Source organism: Fulmarus glacialis, unplaced genomic scaffold (assembly GCF_000690835.1).
Source record: "Fulmarus glacialis isolate BGI_N327 unplaced genomic scaffold, ASM69083v1 scaffold49131, whole genome shotgun sequence".
NCBI lineage: Eukaryota > Metazoa > Chordata > Aves > Procellariiformes > Procellariidae > Fulmarus > Fulmarus glacialis.
The window spans coordinates 428-14,790 of NW_009191814.1; the positions used below are offsets into that span (position 1 = coordinate 428).

Sequence of the window (14,363 nt, forward strand, 5' to 3'; positions counted from 1 at the left end):
ACCATAAGAGTTTTGGGCGGGTGGGGGGAAGGCATTTGAAACAGCAAACATGCATTTGATGATACCTAACAATGCTGTTAAAAGCATATTAACTGTAAGAGCACTGTGTTAACAGTTAGCGTGGAAAAAATAAATCCACGTGTCCCATCATATAGTCAGATCTATACTAAACAGTTTTTTATTTTAAAGGTATTAAAGTTTTATAAGAAGATACATAGGCACATAAAGAAGGACAGATCTTTCCTGTAAAACTTGGTTCACAATGGCACAAGCTTGCCACTGCCCACACAGTATTTAAAATAAGTATTGCAAAGATACACACTGTTGCAGTTGAGTTGCCATTAGGGTTTCTGTCAGTACACAAGTCTTTTAACAGTAATGACAAATATCAATATAATATTATATGCAAATGAAACCTAACTTCTTGATTAAGCACTATGCATTTTTTCCCAGTCTTGTTACTTTTTTCTCTGTTGCAAGAGCTCTTTTCATCAGTCCTGTATTTTTCTGTACTATGTATACATTGAAATGTAGCATATGTTTATTAAAAAACTGAAAAAAGATGACACAGCAAGCATTGTGTGTTAACCACAAAACTGTAACTCACTATCCTCTTAAGATAATTAATATTCACTTGTTTTGTTTCAATAGGTAACAAATTTTGGGCAGGGACCAACCTTTTGTTCTGGGTTTGTAGAACACTTAAACATTTGTTGTGGTCCCTAAGGCCAGCATCCGAGAGCTACTCCAGTGGAATATATTACTACTGTGGATAGTGGTAATACATTATATAGTTTTAATATGTTATTAATAATGACAAAAAGTCAATAAATTAAAATGCTTAAGGACATGAAGGACATGGTTTTAACCATTCTTTACAATTCCACATTGTTCGAATAACTGGGTGTGATAGCTTCTTAAAGCAGCCTCCTGACACACATGACATCCAATTCCAAATCTAGCTAGTAAATTAATAAAGTATTTCTTTTTATGAGTATTTCAGGCTTTCAATTTAGCTACAAAAGGATCAAGATGACCAAAAAAATTTTATTAGCATCATTCCTACTCTGTGATTGTTCAATTATTCAGACCACAGCCTACATTTTAAGAGCATTAAAAAGAAATTTGTGGGTTAAATCAGTTTCTCCTCTACAATTTTTCTTTATTCATTTTTATGCAAGTAGAGAGCTGCTGAAAAATACTGGTTTTTCTTCCAAATTTACTGCATTTGTTACATAAACATTGCTAGCATTTTTTTAATGAAGAAAACTCTCTACCAAATGCTTCTGTAACTCAGTAAACTCAGCTTGCAGGCTGGATGAGTATTTCTCTCAGAAAGGCTGAGTACTGATCAGCTGATGAGAAGGTCAATGAAATTAATGGAAAGTGAATAGGCTTAAGATACCAAATACAAAAACATTTCCTTAGCAAATGGGTACACAATATTCTAGGCAGCACTGTATACTAGACTGGAGACTCACCTCTGCTAAACATAGTGCACACAAAAGCAAGTGCTTTGCTGTACATACCCGAGTGTCCAGTGAAATGTTTGCAGTCTTTCCATCAACCGTGACGCACAGGACAGAGCCATCTTTTGAACTCACACAGTCTTCACCAAACATATCCCTAAAACAAAGATCTATGCATGTAAGACGTGGCCAAACAGCAAACTTCCATTTTTCTTTCTGTTAATCTTAGGCTTCCAAAGGCATTTTGTTAGCAGAGTATCTCCTTTCAGCAATTGTTATTTAACCCACTCAGATACAATTAACAAATATCAATCTAAAGTATTACAACAGTAGGTGTCACATAACAGTAAGTATTTTACAAAAAAAAAAAAATCTCATCATAAATGAAGGGAAGGATTCCTTTGATTTCAAAAGAGGTAAGAGTTCTACCTAAATAATAGAACACACATCAGAGTAAGTTTTAAAAGACAAGAGATCTGAAACAGTATTTTCATAAGCATTCATAGCATAATTTTGGGAGACAACTTAAAAATTCGCTTCTGGAAGAAATAACTGGGCCCTGTATTCAAAATTTTAATGATGCTGAGAACTTTTTTTACTGTACCTCTTGCTTTACTTAATTCCTGGCCTTCACAGAAATTAGACTGAATTAAACTTGCACAAAGTATTTTTAAGTAACTGTATCTTTAAACTGTATTATACTAAAATTATTGTATTTACATGATTAACAGTGATCATTTTCCTTTAGAAAAATATATGCCAACTTACTGAAGCATGATCTCTGTTCTCTTCCTATAGACATCCATATCTACTTTTTTTGAAATTTTATGTACTGCAGCTGAAAAGAAAAAGTCATTTTACTTTCAGAGACATTTGCTGGGAGGGAAAATTGACTAATTGATACAATCTGGTTCCTAATTCACTTTCATGATAAACAATCTAAAAGCTATATAAGATTTGTATGTTTAAACATATTATAAAGAAAATGTATTAAAAAAAAGATGGAACAGTCAAGGAAGTACATACATTTAAAATTTATATTCCTTGTACTTACAACATTTTAAAATAGACAACTTTCCAAGTCTAATTCTTACTTCTCAATTCTCCTTTTTATTGTTAACGCTCATTACTTCTCACATTTCCTTTACTTAAAAGTGAAAATAATCCACTTTCATAATTTCTTTTATAATCTCTCCATTTTCTGTTCTTACAGGAAAATACTGCATCATGGAGGCTAGGAGCATGCAGAGCATACATAAAGTAAAACTGGACAGCAAGTGTGTGAGTAGTGGTAATAGGCACAGACATTCCTGGAATGTGTTTCAGGATACAGAGTTTGAAATAAAAATAATGATACTGGTTTTATATTTGGTTTCAAAATCAAAAGATAGTTTAAAACAAGTAATTTGCTTTTGAAAGTATTTGATCATTAAAGGAGTAAGAAGTCTATGGGAAGAACTATTTGTGAAAATCACTACCTGTTTCACTGATGAATAAACAAAACAGATCTACAGCTAGAGTTTATTTAAAAGAAGGCTTTTTAAAAACTAGTTTTCAAGATTTCTAAATCATCTGAAGAGTTCAGAGAACCGAACACAATGGTAGTTAGAATAACTTAGAAATTCTTTGAAGAACTTCGTAATTGCAAGAGACTAAGCAAGTGCATCTTAAAAATTCACCATCCCTTAGATAAGATGCAGTAACTGAATGTACCAAGCAAAACAATTTTATATTGGAAATGAGGTAAGAGTAGGCACATGCTCAACTGAGCAACAATAGCTTAAGATATTTAAATTAAATCACTTGTGATCCTGTGAACATGCTCTAAAATACACAAGTGCAAGAAGTATTTGGAACATGTTAAAAAACCCAAATACAGGAAAAAATCCTGCAAGTAGCCACACCTGAGATTAGCTGATAGAATCACCACCATGAAACAACATGAGAAATAATGCAAAAAGGCATATAAAAATAGACAGAGGAATTAATTATGGGGGAAGAAAGCTAGACATTGTCACTAGCAGATTGTACAGATAAAGTGGGGACTACCAAAAGTCAGGCCAAGTCAGATATTACAATAAGAACTAAAAAAATTGGTGAAACAGTGCAAGGTTTTTTCCAGCCATATAAAGACAGACTTGGGGGGCGGGGGGTGGGGGTGCAGAAAGGAGGTCAAAGTACCATCCAAAAATAAAATTTCTATTTTTGGTTAGTTTCAGTACAACAAAACATGAGGGCATGGCTAGAAGGGCTGATATATACTGAAAACGATCACAACCAAGATAAGAAAATTACACTCTGAATCTGCTTAGATCAGGGGGACTGGAGAAGCTTTATCCCAAAACAAAGGAAGAACTGCTATGTGAATTTATAAATTCAGGAGAAAGAATTTTTAACACATTTCTTGACTCAGGTGTGGGACTAAACACCTAAGGAACAGTGATTGCTATTTTATATATATAATTACAAAATAAATAATAAAAATACAAGAGGAGTAACCCAGGGAAAATAAACACCTATTTGTCCGTATAGCTCCAGTGCTTTCCATGCTGGCTTGGAAAGAAAAATCTACTAGAAGTGTTACGAATAAAACATCATGTGGGGTTCATAAGAGACAGGTCAAGCCATACTCCTCACTATCAGTCTCTGATAATTTAAAAACATCAGTTATTTTAAGGATAGACCTAGACCATCAGACTTCAGTAGAGGATCTGATACAGAATGACATTAAAAACCCTTAGGTAAGATCAGAAGATGTGGAACAGTACAGAATTTTTAACATTGGAACTGGTTAAAAGGAAGATGATCACAGAATGAGTTAACAGAGGCCGAAGGGACAATGTGTATAGCACAGGATCTCAGACTGCTTTGAAGGCTTCCGGGTTCAAGCGCACACCTCAGATGTGTCCTGAGTTCATGTCAGAAGGACTTCCTCACCTCCTCCCTAGTACTCTATTTTCCACGCAAAGGAAAAATAGGGAATAAGGTCACACATGCCACTGGTCCCCTATTTAAGGGCACAGAACATACCTGCCAGGCATTAAAGACACAGCTTATGAGTTTTTAAGGTGTGACCTTGGGATTGATTTAATATGACCGATACTCATATTATCCTTTGCTGAATAAAAAAACCAAAACCCAACTGGTCTTACTTTTACATAACATCCAGGGAATAGAATTTTGGGTTCTGCTTGCCTGACCACATCCAAACTGGAGATGAATAATGCTCTAAGATGGATACATAACTGTTACTTATGTCACTAGGTGAGCAAGGGTACACAAAAGCAGAATTTAATAAGTTCTTCGTAAGTATAATAAAAACGTATATTCCAAGTAATGATGCAGGTAGTGGCAAAAAAAGTAATTTCAGACCCTAGAAAATAGAAAAAAAATCCCTTATTTTATTTTGATAAATGGATTATTAAATTATCTGTGTTACTGTGTTGCCAAGCTGGCAACATTTATCCTCAGTGACCAACCCAATATTCAATACGTGCTCCAGATTGTTAGCACGGTGACACACATATTCAAAAGCAAAACAGTGGAACAAAAAATATAAACCATCATTGCTAGTAATGCCAACAAAACCACTGTGATTCTTGAACAGCAACGTCAAACGCAGTATCTGATGATGCTATCACTACCCAATAATATTACTTGGTTACAGGGTCTGCATATGTGTAGTTGTGAAATTAGTCTTTTTTTCAGCATTGTCTACCTAACTCCTTCTGATGTACAGTCATAGAAATACCACTTATGAATGGTAATCATAACTTTCAAATGAGAAATTGAAATATTTAAATGAGATATCATAAATTGTTTATACACAAAAATCTAAAGTGAGTAATATTTAACTTATTTTAAATAAGGTCACATTTTCCACAGTCAGCTACCAGATGCCATATAAGAGACAGTTTCAACAAATGAACGTGTTATGAATAACGAAGACCAAGTTGTAATTCTGTTTTTAGGTAGCAAATCTTACTCCCTAAAAAGTTTCATAAGGAGAGGAAGTACAATAGTGGGATTGCAATCTATTGCAAGGCATTATATCCCTCTAAGCTTGATATAAAAAAATTAAGAAGAAATGCCTCAGTTAAATAAGCATACACTAAACTTACTACCTTTCTGTATTTTGGGATTTGACTGAACTTCCAGTATCACTGTTGTCACGGTGTCTGCATACATATCGTTAGCAGGATTTGCCACCCACTGGAAGATAAAAAAAAAATTCATAATTTGAGCCCATTATTTGGACTGAATGAATAATGCAATATAAAAACAATGTAACATTCACGCATTCTCCTATTTGCTTTTCTCTGAATTCTAGCTTCAAATGACTGTCATACATTTTACACCAAACTATTAACTATTTTTAACTTGGTATATTCCAGTAACTTCCCATGAAAAATTCAAGCTGTGGAATGTTTCTGAACACATTTATGAAATAGTTATTAATTACCACAACTATTTGGGGAAGGGGGAGAGGAGGGAACACCATTTGACATTACTTCCAATTACTATTTGCCAAATAAAAAAAGGGCACCGAATCTGCCATAATACTCGAGTCACAGCAAACAAAAAAAAATAGCAGTGGCTAAATGAAACAACATGCATCAACACAGGACCATAGCTGAAGTGAAACTTTGTTGTAGCTTTCATTCTACTTGTCATCCAACAGAAAACTACTTCAAACATTTAATTCTGCATGGCATCTGTATGATACTATTTTGCAGAAACTGGAGAACAAAATACTTCTTTCTCCCTCACCAATGCCCACCTCAAGGACCACCATGCCTGGTTCCTGGATCACAGTAATATTTTTGAAAACCTTCAAGGCTGGTTTTTGTTGGATTTCTATTTCTTCTACATCACCTAAGAAGTGGTAACAAATGGTTAGCAAGGATAAAATTGTACTGAAAACAAGACTAACTTTATCTGCCTAAGAAAACAGGTCATTTTTAAGAATGCTGAGATTATCATCACAACTGCTCACAGCAGCTCACAATTAATTTCTAAGCCTGAAGTGCACACTCTCTTCCCTTGCCTGACAAAACTATCTTCTTTGGTCTGGATTGTTTGGGCTTTTTTAGTATGTAACATTGGCCATTTTACTTGTTTTGAATTCTCGTAGTTGACTGGCTTAGTACACTGACATGTGTACACCAATGAAAAAGGAAAAAAATGAGAAATTTATTGCTCCATTTGTGAATTAACCAGCTCCTCTTACACCCTTAAAGGATAATCCATTGTTTACATAAGCATAGAGGATAAAACAAAAGCATTTGTGTGCCAGGTAGCTCTCAGGCTATGAGACCTGAACACCAGCTGAATACAGGTTCCCTCTTCACTAGAGATATGAATTAGATTCTGACCCTAGAGAAGAAGAAAAAAAAAAAAAAAATCCTCAGCTTTAAATCTGGGAAGGGATCCTGCAAAGTGTGTGTGCCTTTAATGAACTAGGACAAGAGTTGCCCCTATCCTTTAAGAAAGCTAGACAGTGGCACTGGGGATCACATTAGTGGCAGATTTAAACAGCTTCTGACTCAGAAAAAGCCAACAAGGTTAGATTCTTGCCTCTCAGGGAGGGACAAAAGAGGCTGTCTGTCACAAAGGAGGACAGAGCTTTTGTTTTTTATTAATTGGATGGCATTACCCATTCTGTTTTGGGGCTGGAGATAAAAGATCAATTAACAAATTTTGCATCAGACTTTGGGGGCTGACAGGAGACAAAAATCAGCATAGGCTCTATATTACTATACACTCATGATTTTGTAGTACAACTACAGTAGAATCCCCCAAAAAGGATGCGTCATACTCATGAACTGGATCTGGCAGAAGCTGCATAATCTAATGAAAGTTGTAAAACATGAAACAAAAACTGTGGCACTTCAGTTACTGGCAAAGAAGTTTCCACTCAGAAGACCTCTAAAGACTACAAGTTGTTTTAAAAATTGACCACTATAAATCATGAACATGTCTTTCCAAATACGCACCAGTAAGTTTTTGTAGCTGATAATAAAGCAGATTAAAAGGGCCAGTATATGGAATGGCTTGTGTCTGTGTTACAGTGCTCATTGCCAAGTCTGTATAATCTGAAAGAATTTTTAAAAGTATGTATTAAAAATTATCCCTTTGAATTTGCTTCCTAAAAAATAAAATTGTCACTATAGCTAAATAATGGCATCAATACATTCAAGACAGAGGGCTGAAAAGGACAGTTTGTAAAGAGGAGGGTGGAGGGTCTGTTGTAAGATAAATAACATATTTGTGGTTAAGAAACCAGCAAGAGCTTGTTACTTTATCATACCCATTAAAGGCAAACAATGAATGCTTTCCCCCAAGCTCTTGCGACATTACTAGTTCATTTAATTATTCTTCTATTTTGAGAATAGATCAATTTCTTAAGTAATAAATAGCATAGGAGCAATACACAGTATTTTCACTGTACTGTAGCTTTTTACACTGAAAACTACTGACATTTTAGAAACTGGCAGGACAATTGATCAAGGTGCTCTTCTGTTCTCACTGGCATGTTTTATGCATATTCATACAGAGGAAGACGTTTTAAGTAACCATAAGGGGAATGGAATTTTGCTTCTTTTCTTTTACAGGAAGAACAGAAATTTTTTTAAACTTCAGTGGACAAAGAATTGAATGCCTTGCTTCTCACTCTAACAGTTCAGAACTTTTGGCAAAACCAAGCCAAACTAAAACAAAGATGTTCACTAAGTGCTTATCAAACACAAAATTACAGAGAAAAACCCAGTATTGTATGTGTTTTAATGACAGAAGAAGGATACAGTAAGTTTCAATTACCTACTGAGTCTTTACTTACTGGAGAGGTCACATGGAGAAAGGATGTGATAGTTAAAATTTCTTTTAACTAGGATTCCAGAAATTCTCTGTCCTTGCTCTGGTTTCTTATCTGCTAAAGATCCCATCACCTGCAAAGAAAAAACATACATAGTGCAACACGGCAATCTGAAGTCATAGCTTAAAGTTAACTATGGAGATGAAATATAGTTTCCTCAGAAAAATCAAACATCATATAAAATTAACTCTGAAAATAAAGGAAAGTCAGAGTAACCAACAAACATTCCGAGATGTAACAAAAGAAAACGTTGGAAGAGTGAAGAGCCAAAAAAAAAAAACCCCACCAAAAAAACCCCAAACCCAAACCCCAAATACAACACTAAACCCAAAACATTCACATACTTTGAGTCCCTGGAAAACATACACAATCCGAAACCAATTAAAAATAGAGGCTTGGAAGAAAATGTGTAGTTTTTAGCCCAGAGGAAAATACTGTTGTACACGTAAGAAAATATTAATTTTATACCTTGGCAAGTTTTTCTCCCCTGAAGTTTAACGTCACAGCTTCAGTATTCCTAGGATTATGAACTTCTATATGAACTTCATCATTATCCTCATATTCTCGTATCAATGCTGCTTTCAATCTGGCCATTTCATTCTGCTCACCGTGAACTAAAATCTATAGAAAGACAGTTTTCCTTTTAGCTGAAGTTATTTGTCCAACCAGACAATTTTAGTAAGCAAATTATCCAAGAAAATTGCCATCTGGTACCTCATCTTTATAAAATGTAATTTCATGAGGTCACAATATATGAAACATTAGCTCAATTATACTACATACAGTTCTATGTGTGCCTTTGCATTATTCAAAGGCCTAGATTTCACGACCCTGATATACAGTAAACATATATATAGAGTAAACATACAATTCAGAGAGTATGCTTACTAAGTTCACAATTTTCTTTGCCAAGTTAAATCCTCTTTTCTTCTGCTATGATTTGTTTTATTCCTTATCTGTGCTTGCACACTGATTCTCCGCCAGTCTCAGCAAGTTTCAGATCCTAGTCCCCACTTTCATACTCTGGTCCTTCACTCCTCTGCTCCCTGTGATTTGCTCATGCTTTTCCTCCCAAGTGCTGCCTTTGTCTTTTGCTGCCTGCTACATACCTTCTTTCAGACTGACCTACTCTTTTTCAGCCAATGTTTTCTTGTTTATTTTGGGGCAAATTCCAATGAATTATTCCAAGAGCAGTGTCCCCAACTTAATGTTGTCCTTTACTGTATCTTGTGCAAAACACTGCTGAAACAGGTTATGGACCATACCACTTTCTTGAAAGTCATCCACAGATATCTCACATGCAGACAGTCGAGAGCAAGTTCGTCTTTACTTTGCTAAGGTAACATGATGGAAAATGGTTAAAATCTCCACCTTTTGTAATTCAAAGCATAGGGATGCTGCCTACTGCTAGACACCAGTACCTGCCTTGATGACTCAAGGCTGTGAACTGGTCTGATTAATCCCACTCTGGAGAAATGGGCAGCACGTATACTAACCACATGTGGAGGTTTCAGGGCCCGGATAAATTCACTAGTTTGTTGATAATCTGTGTGAGCAGAGAAAGAAATGTAATCCACAGACATCTTCAGTGGGAGCTTTTGCCCTGACATAGTTGTGATCTCTTCAGGTTCAGACATGATGTGCTAGAAAAAAAGAGCACTTTAAATAAAAAATCAAAAGCCTCCTACAGACACCATATAACTAATGATTTACATTTCAAAAACCAATGAAATAATATTGGCAGCCAGGTTAAATGTGAAGAACTGAAAAAATCTCTCAAATTTCACAAAACACACACTCACAAATGAAAAAAAGCATGCACAACACACACCATTTCATCTTTTGCATCCCCAGCAGATCTGGGAGTTTATTCTTCTTCCAGATACATCTCTCTCAAATTTGCATTGAAATTATAACAAGTGTGTGATTTCTATCTCTAAAGGCAAAACTAGATGCTCTGGTTGCCCTTAGCTGCTGGAACTCGGAAGGAAGGATTCCATTCCCTACAACCAGACAGTGGCGCAATGTGCGGAGGGCAGTATGATCTCTGACATGTAAGTAGTGTTAGATTTAATACTGACTCCTCTGGAATTAGGGTTAGAGCTCCCCTCTCAAAAAGTTAGATGGTGGAGAAAAGTATCAATCATTCTTTCTCATGACAAAGAACTGCTCCTAGAAAAAATTATTTTGTATAACATCACTGGAAATGGCCATATGCAAATTTTCTGTACTTTTCATTAGTATTAGCCAAAAGCAAATAGTTTTGACTACATAATTATGCATGCCTGACAACAATCTTCTCAGTAAATCCAAATAAAGACACTTGCTACTAGCCGATTCTTTTCAAACATAACATGCATACTACTTGTATTAAGAACTTGTGGTGCATTAACAACTCACCTTAGCAAGCGTTCCTTCAACACAGTACCCTGCTATAATTACTCCATTTCTCTTATCTGTGCACCAGCTCTCAAACAACTCTCTGGATAAGCCACTCTGCATCATACCTGGGGAAGCCATCACAACACTTGGGCCAATATCATCAAAATGATCCATACTCTAAATGGACAAACAGCAAGAATATCAGTTACCATAACTCACTTAAATGAAGGACAGATAGCTGCACCCTTGAACAACATACAAGTAGAGCCCTATGTTCACAGATTATACCCCATCCTCAGAAAAATTGCCCTTTGCAGGAAAGTTCCTCATACTGATGCCCATAAGGAGCAAACTATAAGCACAGGGATCTATAGTGGAAGAAAAGTTGGCGCATAAGCTCCCCTCAACCAGCCCTCTAAACACTAGGATAGCAGATAACTCAGATATAAACCTGTACCTAATCAATCTATTAGGATAGTAAACATGCAAACTATTCAGTAAATATGAACTCTTCTGTCACCCTTCCTCTTTTGTAAGACAACCTTATCTCAAGCTTACCTTCAGATTACTAATATGCTTGAAAACAAATGGATTGTTGATGTTAATTTGCTTGCGGATTTTATCATTCATGGCATTGACATAGGTCTGATAAACTGCCATACATTTTTTTGCCAAAGAGGAGGCATAATATATAGGGATATCATGGAGTTCAGGATGATTCTGCCAGTATTCATCTAAAAAAACAAAAATGATGAAAAAGAACAACAAAAAAACCACCAATGAAAAAACCACACAACCCCACCCACACCATTACCTCCAAAATGCATGCTTCTCAGAAATGTTAATACTTCTTGTAAAACAGATTTAGCAGTGGGTTTTATTACAGAAAATCACAATCATGGACTTTTTTTTTTTCACCTTCTCTACTAAAGAAGAAAAAGCAATCACCAACTAAAAATGTATACAACTAGTACAAACAGGCAAACAAACAAGAAAAAGATGAACTTTAGATATTTTTGGAAGGCCAAATTCCAATCAATCACCAACTTCAGCTACAAAGTATAAAGTATACATGATATTACACAGCAATAAATCTACAACAATGCAAGTTTTACCACACCACTGCAATAAACTTAAAATGTCTCTGTCAAATATTAATTATACATTTAACAGCCAGGGACATCTGCACATAGATATGTTGGTGAGAATTTACTATATCAAAGTTCTGTAAAACAAATCCACGGAGTTCAAGGCGTGAAGGGATCACACAGTTAGCAAGCCTGGCTTCCTCTATATCACCAACAGTTACATTTTACAAGCTTAACTGAAACAAAAACAGGAAAAAAGCCTCCAATAACCACAACTTATTTTATCACTGATGACAGTAGCCATAACCTTCACTAAACACAAAGAAGAGATCTGAATGCAGCTATACAAACATAACTTATTTGTTTTCCCATTTGGATACAGTTCTGCTAGTCTAATACATGTTTATATTGCATAAGTGAGGAATGATCATCCAAAAATAGAGGTACACTCTTTTGGCTGTATTTCTACATTTAAAATTATATGGCTTTACCCTAACATTTTTGATCTACAGACAAAGCTTTTCAGAACATGCCAGAGAGGCTCACTGCCATGACTATCTTAATAAGCTCAAGTGTAAGGCAAAAACAGCCAATGGAAGATAACCAATAGCAGGATTTAGAGTGACATTAAAAGACTGCACCCATCATCATAATCTTCTATACCACAAAGCAGTATTTTATTTTTTGTCAGACACTTATGGAAAGAAGAAAAACAAACACAGAAGCCTGCGGGCTCAGTTGTGTAGGCACGTGAGGTGCAATTGCATTTTCTACCTAATTAAGCATCCAATTGTGTGTCTAGCTTTACTAGATGTATTTTCAAGCTTACCTTTAGGAACTCACTTTAATATCTACACAAAGCAAGGAGAGGCCAACAAATTACAAACTAATGGCTATACAAGATTTAAAATGTTCAGTTTTTATCTCCTCTATAAACCAAAAAAACCTCAATCAATGATAAGTAGTAAATAATCCAACAACATCGAATACTACCCCATGCCTAGATCCAAATTTCTTATTAACATTTGAATAGACCAGTAACACATTTTGAAAACATACTAGTTTTTAATGTTGAGCTAAACTGAAATGGAAAGTGAGAAGAATTTCAAGTATTTCAGGTAACATTTTAGATTCAACATCCATAAAAGTAAGTATTTTAATTTTGAGATAGTTATCTTTTGATCTTGCCACCATTTGCATGAGCAAAAAGACTAGTGAAAAATCACGTAACATAGTACAAATTAAATGTGCTAAAAGGAAGCAAAGAAGCCTGGAAATAATTTATTTAAAAACTGTTTTCTCTGAAGTACCTTGTAACAACTACTTATATATTTTATGTGGAGTGGCTTGTTATGATCATGTATAATTTCCCCTCCCCATTTTTGCTCTTCTTAACAAAGCCTAATTTGCTTTTCCATTATCATTAGGACTTTAGAAATGCTAGAAGTGTCTGTTACTGTCTTCTCATCTTTTCCTATAAAGACTTCTTCATATAGGTTTGTGAAGTAAAGGGCAAAGACAGTGAAACTTTGGAATAAAATATATCTTTTTTTAGCAATATTGTTTAACTAGAAGAGTCATGTTTTGATTGCTTCCTTTTCAAGCTGTAGTAATAGTTCCTATTTGCTGAAATCCCAGTTCAACAAGATTCAAAAGTCAAGCACATACTATCATGCCATTACTTTTTCCTTTCTAGGTGTCCTTTCTGCCTCACAAAGCAGAACTGCCTTGATTAGTTGATTGGGTTTTTCCATTTGAACAAACAGTATTACATATTCTAAGGTAATTAACATGCTGAAAAATGGCTGAAGGGTTGTTTAAAAAAATCATTATACATGCACACGAAAACATTCTCATTTAACTTTATATGCCTTTTTTTAAGAAGAGCTGGGAAGGTACATACCTAAAATTAAAAGTAGTTCTTGAGCTCGACCCAGGGCAAACACAGGAATAAGACCTCTACCTCCTCTATTTACAATGTCATGAACTGTATTACAGAATCTTGCCTCTCGCTCTTCCCTTTTTTCATGAATATGAGTACCATATGTGGATTCCTATGCACAAAGAAACCTAGTATTAAAAGTACTGACAGAGAGACTAATTCCTGATCATCTCTGAATCCAACAAGAAAATGCAGAAAAACATAACATGTTGTTACTATGCAGGGGGCGGAGGGGTAAAGGGAAAAATCAAAACCACCCCAAATTCCCATAACCATCCCCACCAAGATAATCAAGATTTTCCCTCCCCCAAGTCCCTCCCAGCAATTTGGGAAGACAGATCGGGTCAGGGGGAAAAAAAAAAAAAGTACAATATTAATTTTGATGCTTCTTTTAAGAGGTTTCAAATTTAACATACTTATTTTCCTAACTGGAAATGCTGCCACTGCTTTGATGAACGGGTTATCACGTTAACATGGCTCACTAGTGGTACATGTGCCACAGTTTAGAAACATCTAGTCTAAAATATAGGAATTACAAAAAATACACGTTTTTTATGGGATTTAAAATGAAAAAATTATCAGTTTGTCGTGGTTTAACCTGGCAGGCA

The 14,363-nt window shown here is 35.3% G+C and overlaps 1 protein-coding gene across 1 annotated transcript; it reads right to left on the reverse strand.

Annotated features, from left to right (window-relative positions):
- Window positions 1-1,529: 1,529 nt before the first annotated feature.
- On the reverse strand, window positions 1,530-13,867 carry CPSF3 (cleavage and polyadenylation specific factor 3, 73kDa; the record flags this gene model as incomplete). Its single annotated transcript, XM_009586820.1, has 11 exons — window positions 1,530-1,626; window positions 2,238-2,307; window positions 5,594-5,681; window positions 6,250-6,344; window positions 7,466-7,564; window positions 8,308-8,416; window positions 8,812-8,964; window positions 9,840-9,986; window positions 10,744-10,902; window positions 11,284-11,459; window positions 13,717-13,867. Coding segments are annotated over 11 exons (1,344 nt in total), but the record flags the coding sequence as incomplete, so codon positions are not given.
- Between the last annotated feature and the right edge of the window lie 496 nt (window positions 13,868-14,363).